The 12004-nt window shown below is 42.1% G+C and overlaps 1 protein-coding gene across 2 annotated transcripts in view; it reads right to left on the bottom strand.

The window, feature by feature from the left end:
- Positions 1–170: 170 nt before the first annotated feature.
- LOC307206808 (uncharacterized protein) overlaps positions 171–12004 on the bottom strand; it is a 34637-nt gene continuing 22803 nt past the window's right edge. Inside the window, exons 3-6 of one of the 2 annotated variants that reach the window (XM_079960195.1) lie at positions 6988–7368; positions 6031–6217; positions 1147–4357; positions 171–709 (exon numbers count right to left, since the gene is read on the bottom strand). In XM_079960195.1, the coding sequence (XP_079816321.1) occupies positions 2718–4357; positions 6031–6217; positions 6988–7368 (2208 nt within the window). In that variant the 3' untranslated portion in view covers positions 171–709; positions 1147–2717. The remainder of the gene's footprint in view (positions 710–1146; positions 4358–6030; positions 6218–6987; positions 7369–12004) is intronic. The other variant, XM_079960196.1, reaches the window with a different exon arrangement.

The following is a 12004-nucleotide window of genomic DNA, read 5'->3' as shown; positions in this document are numbered from 1 at the left end:
CACTTGGAGGGTTTCTCTTTCCCTGCTTTTTCTTTCACTGCCTTTGGTCTCCTGCATCGTTTTAGCAGAGCAGGGGAGAGGTTTTGGCCTTATACTTCTCCACCCCCCACCCCACCCCCAATATAACCAAAAACACCAGAAGACACACACACACACACACCATTTTGGAATGAGGACCAAAAAAATAAAATCCTTTTATTATTTTATTACTTATTTTTGCAGTTCAATCTACCATATCTATAAATTTTATTGTTTATAGCCAATGGCCACCACAATTCCAAATGAGCACAAATCACACAGCTGCAAAACAAAAGACATTGCATGCACCAGATCAGGATAAATCTATAGCGTCCAAAATTTATTCTCACATTTCTTTCAATGGGAAGGATATAGGGCAGCAGAGTCCAGGTGGTGGGGTCCAGATTAGAGTTTCTATCATCCTTGACTGTCATCCCTGCTGGCTGAAGCTGATGGGAACTGGACAACAACATCTGGGGACACCTCAATGACTATTTTGTGATATACAGAATCTACAAAGGATTAAGGCACTGATCCAGAAGACAATGAACTGAGAAGAGGCTCCATCGAATTATCTTGGAGCAACTGTAACTGTAGTTTGTTAGTGAGTTTCCCCAGCCACTCTGGGTGGCTCCCAATCAAGTGTTAAAAACAGTACAGCATTAAATATTAAAAACTTCCCTAAACAGGGCTAGCTTCAGATGTCTTTTAAAGATAGGATAGCTGCTTATTTCCTTCACATCTGAAGGGAGGGTGTTTCACAGGTTGGGGGCCACTACCGAGAAGGCCCTCTGTCTGGTTCCCTGTAACCTCACTTCTCGCAATGAGGGAACTGCCAGAAGGCCCTTGGCGCTGGATCTCAGTGTCTGGGCTGAACGATGGGGGTGGAGATGCTCCTTCAGGTATACAGGACCGAGGCCATTTAAGGCTTTAAAGGTCAGCACCAACACTTTGAACTGTACTCGGAAACATACTGGGAGCCAATGCAGATCTCTCAGGACCGGTGTTATGTGGTCCTTGCGGCCACTAAATGTTAACAAGCAGAAACCTGTGCAGGAATAGAGACAATTCTGCTGATGTGAAAGAAAAATGTTTCATAAGAAACTATAAGAGATTTCAAGTGAGAACATGCGCGTTTGAATCAGCAGAAGATTGTACAGTGGTACCTCGGGTTACATACACTTCAGGTTACAGACGCCTCTTCTATTCTTCTCAGTTATATGATTATGAAAGTAAAGTTCTTTTGAATAGCAAGAGTCTGGCCACTCTATAGTCTGTAAAAAGGAACTATCAACTAGAATACCTTTTTGGCTTCCTAGCTATAAGCTACTCTCTTACTTTGGATATCATAAAAATTCACAGACAGACAGACTTTAATGTTGTATACAGTGTAAGGCTGGGGAATTGAGAGGTGGGGAGAGCGAGCGGGGGAGGGGTAGTACACTTTCATTATTTTACGAAGTTCATATGCAAGGTGTTTGTGTCAGTGTGACATGGCTAGGTTCTCTTCCTATTCATTTATTAGTTTTCATTGGCAGTGAGAAAGATCGAGGGGCCCAGGGCACAGTTGGTTGCCTTCAGTTGACTGCAGTAAAGGTGGTGGAGGCTGAACTATTTTGAGGATGTGAGTTGCAATTTGAAGAAGACGTGAGTTGCAATTTGACATCATCTGGAGGGGCCACAGGTTACCCAACAGGTCTGTTTTCAGCGCCTTCACCTTCTCCAGGCGCAGCTGCCCTTGGAACTCCCTTGTACTGGATGTGCTTTGTCCTGTGGTGCCTCTGCAGGTGGGCCTTCTTCAGGACGGAGAGGGCCTCACCACAAATGAGGCACACGGGCATGCCTTTCAGCTCCACAAAGAATTTGTCGTGTGTCCATCTTTTTTGAAAATTCGGCACTCCAAATCGATCTTCCTCTTCTTGTGGACACATTGATTGTGTCCAGAAACAGACGATTAGGCAGACGGAGCTGTTCTCATATGGGAGTCCTATGCTGCCTATAACCAGCCCTGGTCAGCAAAGTGTCTGCAGCTCTTTCAGCCATTGAAGTTTCTGAGCTATTTTCAAAGGCAGCCCCAGGAAGAGCGTGCTAAAGTAACTCCTACGCAATGTGGCACCAGACTGCTTTCTTTTTTTTGTAATTATCTGTTTGTTTTAAATTCTGTAGCTTAAATTCTCTTGATGCTTCTTTTTTTGGGAAGGGTCTCTTACGGTCACAAAGCAATGATTTTCAGTGCAGCTTCATAACACTGATTGCGCCCCCACACTGCCCCTTTTTGTGGGGGGATTTGGATCCAGAAAAGGAGCAGACGGGGAAAGGTTAAGCAGAATCCCACCCACCCGCTGCGCCACCATTAGGTGTGCTCAGTCTTCGCCTGCTTCATGACTCCAGCTTCCATGAGAAGGCAGGATAGAGCAGCAGAAAACAGGAAGTGGTCCTTCAACCGGCCAGGACATCTCACCATTACAGACAGATCCAGTCTCCTGCTGTGGAGTCAAGAGTGGCCCAGGGATGGTGGAGAGAGGAGGGGAAGGGGCCAGGGACAGAAAGAATGGCAGGGCTCCATATGCTCCCTTGGACCCCTCCCCTGACATCAAGGGGAGCACCTCTTCTGGGGCTGAAAGCATTGGGGTGGTTTGATTTTATCAGTATTGCAAGGAAGCATAGAAGGAAAGGTAAAAAAACACCTATGCGGTTTATTAAAGTATCTGTGGTTTCTCCCCTGTGTGAGTTCGTTGATGTATTCTAAGGTGTCCATTTTGACTGTAGCTCTTTCCACATTCAATACATTTATATGGTTTTTCCCCCGTGTGAGTTCGTTGGTGTATTCTAAGTGATCCACCAGCACTGAAACTCTTTCCACATTCCATACATTTAAATGGTTTCTCCCCCGTGTGAGTTCGTTGGTGTATTCTAAGATATCCATTTCGACTGAAGCTCTTTCCACAATCCAAACATTCAAATGGTTTCTCCCCCGTGTGAGTTCGTTGGTGTATTCTAAGATATCCATTTCGACTGAAGCTCTTTCCACAATCCAAACATTCAAATGGTTTCTCCCCCGTGTGAGTTTGTTCGTGTCTTCTAAGTGATCCACTATCACTGAAACTCTTTCCACATTCCATACATTGAAATGGTTTTTCCCCCGTGTGAGTTCGCTGGTGTCTTCTAAGTGATCCACTATCACTGAAACTCTTTCCACATTCAATACATTTAAATGGTTTCTCCCCTGTATGAATTCGTCGGTGTACTCTAAGTGCTTCACTTTTGCTGAAACTCTTTCCACATTCAATACATTTAATTGGTTTCTCCCCTGTGTGAGTTCGTTGATGTCTTCTAAGTGCCCCACTTCGACTGAAGCTCTTTCCACATTCAATACATTTAAATGGTTTCTCCTCCATGTGAGTTCGTTGATGTATTCTAAGGTATCCATTTTGGCAGTAGCTCTTTCCACATTCAATACATTTATATGGTTTTTCCCCTGTGTGAGTTCGTTCGTGTCTTCTAAGTGATCCACTATCACTGAAACTCTTTCCACATTCCATACATTTAAATGGTTTCTCCCCCGTGTGAGTTCGCTTGTGTCTTCTAAGTGATCCACTATCACTGAAACTCTTTCCACATTCAATACATTTAAATGGTTTCTCCCCTGTATGAATTTGTCGGTGTACTCTAAGTGCTTCACTTTTGCTGAAACTCTTTCCACATTCAATACATTTAATTGGTTTCTCCCCTGTGTGAGTTCGTTGATGTCTTCTAAGTGCCCCACTTCGACTGAAGCTCTTTCCACATTCAATACATTTAAATGGTTTCTCCCCCGTGTGAGTTCGTTGATGTATTCTAAGGTATCCATTATGACTGTAGCTCTTTCCACATTCAATACATTTATATGGTTTTTCCCCTGTGTGAGTTCGTTGGTGTATTCTAAGTGATCCACTATCATTGAAGCTCTTTCCACATTCATAACATTTAAATGGTTTCTCCCCTGTATGAATTCGTCGGTGTACTTTAAGTGCTCCACTTTTGCTGAAACTCTTTCCACATTCAATACATTTATATGGTTTCTCCCCTGTGTGAGTTCGTTGATGTCTTCTAAGTGTTTCACTAAGACTGAAGCTCTTTTCATATACAGTACATTTAAATGGTTTCTCCCCCGTGTGAGTTCGTTGGTGTCTTCTAAGTTTTCCACTTTCACTGAAGCTCTTTCCACATTCAAAACATTCAAATCGTTTATCTCCTTTGTGAGTTTGTTGTTGTATCCTCAATTTTTTTGTTTCCCCCCATAAATTCACAGGTGGCTCCATAGAATTCTGACTTTCATCTTTCTCACCTGTTTGGAAGTCTGGGAGGAAAGAGAAGCCTGTTAGACTTTCAAGAAAGACAAAAAGGGAACTGAACAGATGTCAATCCCAATCTGCACCTTCTCTCGTTGTAACATCTTCATTCTCCACTGTCCTCTCTAGGTTCCAAATTTTTTGCAAAGCTGCTGAGACAGTGGCAAGAGCAAAACATGATCACTCTTTTCAAACTTAATAAGACAGCATCGTTTTATAATACAGATCTATGCTGGAACTGGTTTATTAGACACATCTCTATTTTTATTTCTCAAGTGAATGATCTCAGGCTCGAGTAACAGTGTCTCCTTAGTATTAAGAAGCGTTATTGCCTAGGACCGCGAGGGCAGAGCAGAGACGTCAGTCTTATCCTTTTTTTCAAGCTATCCAAGTTGCTGGCTCTCACTGTCTCCTGTAGGATGGATTCCATAGATGAACTACGCTTCTGTTGATTCATCTTTTGCAGCCCTTAAAGGCAGATAAATGTATTATGGCCTAAGCTTTTGTGGGCTGCAGTCTGACAAAGTGGACTCTTGACCAGGAAAGCTGGTGCCACTATAAACTTCTGAGTCTCTTTGTTGGCTTTGTGTACTTATTTTGAAATTTGCACCAAGGTTGTACCACAGTATCTCCATGGAAGCTTAGGGACGGACAAAATTACAGGGTGTCAGCTCCGTGAATCTCAAGCCTCTCGTGGCTCCGCTGACAGAGCCTGAGAGCGCAAGAGATGGGATTCGGTTGGAATGTGAAGCAGGGGAGGAGCAGCCAAGCTGCAGCAGGAGCAAAGAACGAGGAGCAGGAAGAGGGGGTGACGGGGGGGCACAGACTGTTATCTCCAGTTTGAGCTCTGACACAGAGCCCCCAAAATAGCCTGTCCAAAAAATCGTAGGCTCGAGAGAATCTGCGAGAAGAGGGGAAAAGAAAGCAAAAGTGGGGGCTTCTTTGCTGGAGGGTTCGGCAACTGCAAGCTGGGATGAACAGGCCGAAGACTGAGCTCCACAGTGATTTGTGAGTTTGAGATAATTACTACTGGTGTTGTCTCACGTCTGTGCGGGAGAACCAAGCCATTACACAGGGGCGCTAAAATTATTATCCCACTCACTCACTCTCACAAACAACCCCAGTCTGTAAGATTGGCAAGTTTACACAATTTGCTTATAATACCAGATGCTCTGGGACTTTATATGCCCAATCCTAAGTGTAGAGCCTCCAGCCCCAGAAATTGTGTATCATGATAATGGGTCCTTTGTCCCTTAAGTCCACCAAACTGGGGAAGTGCATGAATCTATTGTGTTTTGATGCTGGTGGAATGTATGATTCTGACCCTGTCTATAACAAATAAGAGTAATAGAAACAATTTATGTACATTAATTATAAATAATTATGGGAAACATTTCCATCCCACTTCACCGATTTTTCAGGATTGGTGTGCAACATCATTACCATCAATTATTCCTGCCGTGGAAATAACACCTAAGATTTCAAAGCCTGGAGGAAGAAAATCTGCCCCCACTACTTTAGGAAAAGGATTCATGAAACAAAGAGCTGCTTCGGAGAAGGCCTCACCCCTTCCTTCTTCCTGTCAGGAACTTCCTTCCATTTGTCTCCTCTCCATCTTTTCCTCTTTCTCCCTCCACCATCCATCTATCCCTGTCCCCATCTCCTCTCCCCTGGAACTCACCAGATTTCTCCAAGGGTCCTGGGAGGGAATGCTCAGAGGTTGTGGGGAGGGATGCGGGAGAGAGCCTGACCAGGTCACCCGTCCATCTTCCTCCCTCCATCCTGGCCAGGGTTGCAGGTTCAGTCTCAGCTAGGTTTGCAGGTTCAGCTTCCTGAGGAGCGCAGAATCCAGAGCAAGTTGCAGCTTCCTGGGAGGGAGGGAAGACGAAGAAGCCAAGGGAGTCTGAGAGCCCCTGCAGGGATTCTCCTGCCCAAGACATTCTGCTGCCCCTGGAGAAGCCCCAATTGGGCACCCCCTTCCCAAGATCCCCCACCCATTTTCAAACACCTTTGCCAATTCCTTTCACCTGCCTGTCCCACCTCCCTTCCTAAGGCTGGCATGGTATGCACATTTGTGGCCTGAGAGTAGACCCCATAGAACTTAAGAGTTAATCTGCAAAGGACTGCTTTGAATATATGGGTGGCCCTTGCATGGAGAAGAAAGAATATTCACCACCATAGCTAAACAGTACCTCAATGTCTAGAGGCAGTGGACCTGTGACCTCCAGGTGCTGGAAACCCAGGTGAGAGCAAGTTGCAGCTTCCTGGGAGGGAGGGAAGAAGAAGAAGCCAAGGGAGTCTGAGAGCCCCTGCAGGGATTCTCCTGCCCAAGACATTCTGCTGCCCCTGGAGAAGCCCCAATTGTGCACCCCCTTCCCAAGATCCCCCACCCATTTTCAAACACCTTTGCCAATTCCTTTCACCTGCCTGTCCCACCTCCCTTCCTAAGGCTGGCATGGTATGCACATTAGTGGCCTGAGAGTAGACCCCTACAAAGGACTGCTCTGAATACATGGGTGGCCATTGCATGGAGAAGAAAAAATATTCACCACCATAGCTAAACAGAACCTCAATGTCTAGAGGCAGTGGACCTGTGACCTCTAGGTGCTGGAAACCCAGGTGAGAGGAGGGCACTTACCTTTCCAAGAAGTCCCTCAGTGTCTGGGAGCAGGGTCTGGTCTGCTCCCCCTGCTCTCCCACTGGGCCTCCGACTGGCATCTGCAGCTCCCCTGAAGGAGAGGACACCATCCCCGGAGTGGGGAGGACTGGGAGCCTGTGGGGTTTCCCACCCTGAACGAGGGGGCTGCATCGTCTTCAGGCAATCCTGCTTTTGGGCATCCCAGTGGTGCTGCGGCTGCCCCTCCTCTGGCTCCTGCTTAATTTGACATAAATCTTCCCAAGGCAGAAGATCCCTGATGGTCCCAACTTGGCCGGCAGGAGGTTTATTTCCTTTGCACTCCAGTCTCTCCCTTTGAATGGGTCTCCTGGGTCTCTGCTCTTCCATTTTTACGCCACCCTCCTGGAAAAGAAATAAACACAAAGTAAAATAAAACCCAAGAATGAAAACAAAAGCACATTTTTTATTTTTTTTATTTTTTTTATATATAAATATTTATTAAGGTTTTACATAATAAAACAAATATCACAATCAAAAAGAAAGAGAAAAAAAGAGACAATCAAAAATAACACGAACCAAAAATGACAAAAAAGACAAAAAACAGAGAAAAAATTATTCCTCACTTACTATCTTTAAAACCCTCTTTCCTGACTTCCTCACATCTCCCTTTTCTGTGTTCCCCTTTACACAATCAAATTAAGCAATTTCCTACCCTCTTTCCAATCTTATACCCTATTATAGATTTCAACCTATTATGCCTTTGGTTTCTTTACCTTTTAAAACCATTTATCACATGTTCTTTATAACTTAATCCCTTGTATCATTTGTTTAGTCTCGACATAATAATACTCTGATCTTACCCCTTTTTTCTCAAATCATTTTTACATATTTCTTTTTACCATGTCACTGATGCCATATTATCTTTATATCCAACATCATTTTAACATTCAAACATTTTAGAATGTTTTTGGAGATATTCTTTGAACTTCTTCCAGTCCTCTTCCACCGACTCTTCTCCCCGGTCTCGGATTCTGCCAGTCATTTCTGCCAATTCCATGTAGTCGATCACTTGCATCTGCCATTCTTCCAAGGTGGGCAAATCTTGTGTCTTCCAATACTTTGCGATGAGTATTCTTGCTGCAGTTGTTGCATGCATAAAAAGTGTTCTATCTTTCTTTGACACCAATTGGCCGACAATGCCCAAAAGGAAGGCCTCTGGTTTCTTAGGGAAGGTATGTTTAAATACCTTTTTTAGTTCATTATATATCATTTCCCAGAAGGCCTTAACCTTTGGGCATGTCCACCAGAGGTGAAAGAATGTTCCCTCAGTTTTTTTACATTTCCAGCATTTGTTATCAGGCAGGTGATAAATTTTTGCAAGCTTGACTGGGGTCATGTACCACCTATAGATCATTTTCATAATAATTTCTCTTAAGGCATCTCATGCCATAAACTTCATATCAGTGGTCCACAACTCTTCCCAGTCAGCAAACATAATATTATGACCAATGTCCTGTGCCCATTTAATCATAGCTGATTTGACTGTTTCATCCTGAGTATTCCATTTTAACAGCAAGTTGTACATTCTCGAAAGTATCTTAGTTTTAGGTTCTAAGAATTCTGTTTCTAATTTCGATTTTTCCACCTGGAAGCCAATTTTTTTATCCAAGTTAAAGGCCTCTCTAATTTGATGATAATGTAACCAATCTCGCACTTTATCTTTTAATTTCTCAAAACTCTGCAATCTCAATGCGTTTCGATCTTGTTCTAGTTATCTCCCAATATTTCGGCCACTTGGCCTCCATATTGAGTTTTTTCAGAGCCTTAGCCTCCATAGGTGATAGCCACCTTGGGGTCTTGTTTTCCAATAAGTCTTTATATCTTGTCCAGACATTAAACACAGCTTTCCTGAGAATATGGTTTTTGAATGCTCTGTTAGCTTTTACCTTGTCGTACCACAAATATGCATGCCACCCAAAAGTATTGTTGAACCCTTCCAAGTCCAAAATGTCAGTGTTCTCAAGAAGTAGCCAATCTTTCAACCAGCAAAATGCTGCTGATTCATAATACAGCTTCATGTCTGGCAGGGCAAACCCCCCTCTTTCTTTAGCATCAGTCAATATTTTAAATTTTATTCTGGGCTTTTTGCCCTGCCAGACAAATTTGGAAATATCTCTTTGCCACCTCTTGAAACAGTCCATCTTGTCCACAATCTGTAAAGTTTGAAACAAAAACAGCATTTTTGGCAATACATTCATCTTTATGGCTGCAATTCGACCCAACAAGGAAAGCTTCAATTTTGACCAAATTTCTAGATCTTTTTTGACTTCTGACCAGCATTTCTCATAGTTATCTTTAAATAAATTCACATTTTTAGCCGTCATGTTAATCCCTAGGTATTTCACTTTCTTAACCACATTTAAGTCTGTCTCCTTCTGAAACCTTTCTTTTTCCATTGTTGTCAAATTTTTCTCTAAAACCTTAGTTTTTTGCTTGTTCAGTTTAAATCCTGCCACATGACCAAATTCTTGAATCAATTCTAATACCCTTTTCGTACTGGATTCTGGCTCCTGTAATGTCAAAACCAAGTCATCTGCAAAAGCCTTAAGTTTATATTGTTTAGCTCCGACCCTAATTCCCTGAATCAGCCGGTCCCTTCTAATCATGTTCAAGAGCACCTCCAGGACCAAAATAAATAGCAATGGAGAGATAGGGCAGCCCTGTCATGTTCCTTTTTCTATTCTAAACTCTTCTGACACCACATTATTAACTATCAACTTTGCTTTTTGTTCTGAATAAATTGCTTCTATACCATTCTCAAACCCCCGTCCCACTCCCATTCCCTTAAGATTTTTCTTCATAAAGTTCCAAGAAATATTATCAAAGGCCTTCTCCGCGTCAATAAAGATTAAAACTGCTTTTGTGTTAATGTTCGTTTGCAGTAACTCCAAAATGTCAAGTTATGTTCCTTGTATTATCAGAAAGATGTCTGCCTGGGAGAAAGCCTGCCTGATCTTTATGTATCACTTCATTTAAAACTCTTTTTAATCTATTGGCTAAAATATCTGCAAAAATTTTGTAATCCACATTTAAAAGGGATATGGGACGGTAGTTCTTGAGTTGTGTCTTTTCAGATTCAGATTTTGGTATTAGTGTGATGAAAGCTTCTTTCCACGACTCCGGCGCCTTTTCCCCCTCCAGAATCTCGTTGCACACCTCCTTTAATGGTTGGATTAAATAGTCTTTCAAAGTCTTATAATACTTGGAGGTTAATCCGTCCGGTCCTGGAGACTTGCCTAATTGCATGTTTTGAATGGCACCTTCAATCTCCTGTTCTGTTATTTTATAGTTCAATATTGTCTTGTTTTCTTGAGATATTTTTTGTAATCCATTAGTTCTTAAAAATTGGTCTATCTCAGTCTCATTCTGTGGCCCCTGGGTATAGAGTTGTTTAAAGTATCTCTGGAAGCACTTGCTAATCTCCACAGGATTCTGAATGTTTCTCCCTTCAACCTCAAGATTTGTAACCGTATTCAGCTTCTGTCTTTTTTTCAACTGCCACGCTAGCAGTTTTCCACATTTATTGGCTGATTCAAAAGTCTTTTGTCTCATTTGTTTAATTTTCCAATCAATTTCCTGATTTATCAGTTTCAAATATTGTACTTGATATAATTTAATTTCTCTCAGAATCTCCTGTGACTTTGGTTTCGATCTTAATTTTTTCTCTCCTTCTTTTATTTTCTCCAAAATTTTATCTTTTTTCTCATTTTGGGTTCTCTTTTTTATTGCATTCTGTTGTATCAGAAACCCCCTCATGACTGCTTTACTTGCATCCCAGATTACTCTTTTTTCAACTGTAGTTATCAAATTCACTTCAAAGTAGTCTCTCAAAGTCTTTTGGGCCTTCTTAACAATCTCTTGATCTCTTAGTAAGGCGTCATTCATCTTCCATCTGAAGGAACCAGTTAATGTTAGTTTCATTTCCATCTTCACGGCATTATGGTCGGAGCAGGTTTGGGGGCAGATTTCCACCTTTCTAGTCTTTGGTGCCAGTCCTCTAGTTATCCATATTTGGCCAATCCTAGTCCAGGTCATTTTGGCTTCAGAGAAGAATGTCCCTTCTCTCCCTAGGGGATTTTTTGTTCTCCAGATGTCAATCAAGTCCATATTGTCAGTTAGATCAAAAAAGGTTTTAGGTAGCCTGCCATCTTTTGTTATGTTTTGTCTTTGTGCTTTATCCATATTTGTAGATACCACCCCATTCATATCACCCATCATAATGATGTTGTTATAATCCATGTAGTCCGACATTGTCTCATGCAACTTTTTGTAAAATTCTGACTTCCCCTCATTTGGTGCATAAATTCCTAAAATCAAGAATTTTTCTCCTTGTATTTGAATTTCAATTGCCCCAATTCTTCCTTGTTCATCTTTAAAAAGGAATTTTGGTGATAGGCTTTCTTTTGCATAAATAACAACTCCTCTCTTCTTTACTTTATTCGATGAGATAAATTCTTGACCTAATCTTTTGTTAATTAAAACTTTCCTGTAAAGCCTAATCACATGCGTTTCCTGTAGGCAAATTAAGTCTAATTGTTCCTTTTTTAATATATGAAAGATCTTCCTCCTCTTCTCAGGGGAGTTACAACCATGAATGTTCCAACTTAATAGTTGCAGAGACATGTTGAGATAAGTCTATTTTCCTCCTACGGCTCCCAAAAGTTCTTCTCCCTTTGACGGTGGTATCACTTTCTCCGGCTCGTCAAGACCCAAGGGTGTAAGTAGTGAACTTAATGGTCCAGATCCTGGGGCTCCTAGTTCTTTTTCAATCTCTTTCTGAAGGTCTTCTCCGTAATCACTCAGAAATTTTCCCTTGTCTTCAACTGTTCTGATTTTAACTTTTTTCCCTCTAAAATTAAAAGATAGTCCCTGGGGGAACTCCCATCTGAAGATGATTCTATTGCTTCTCAGTAGTTTCACCAAGTCTCCGTAGTTAGATCTAAGCTCCAGAAGGTGTTTCAGAATGTCCTTGTAAATT

This window comes from Podarcis cretensis (assembly GCF_951804945.1).
Source record: "Podarcis cretensis genome assembly, chromosome: 2".
NCBI lineage: Eukaryota > Metazoa > Chordata > Lepidosauria > Squamata > Lacertidae > Podarcis > Podarcis cretensis.
This window is presented reverse-complemented; position numbering and strand designations above follow the sequence as displayed.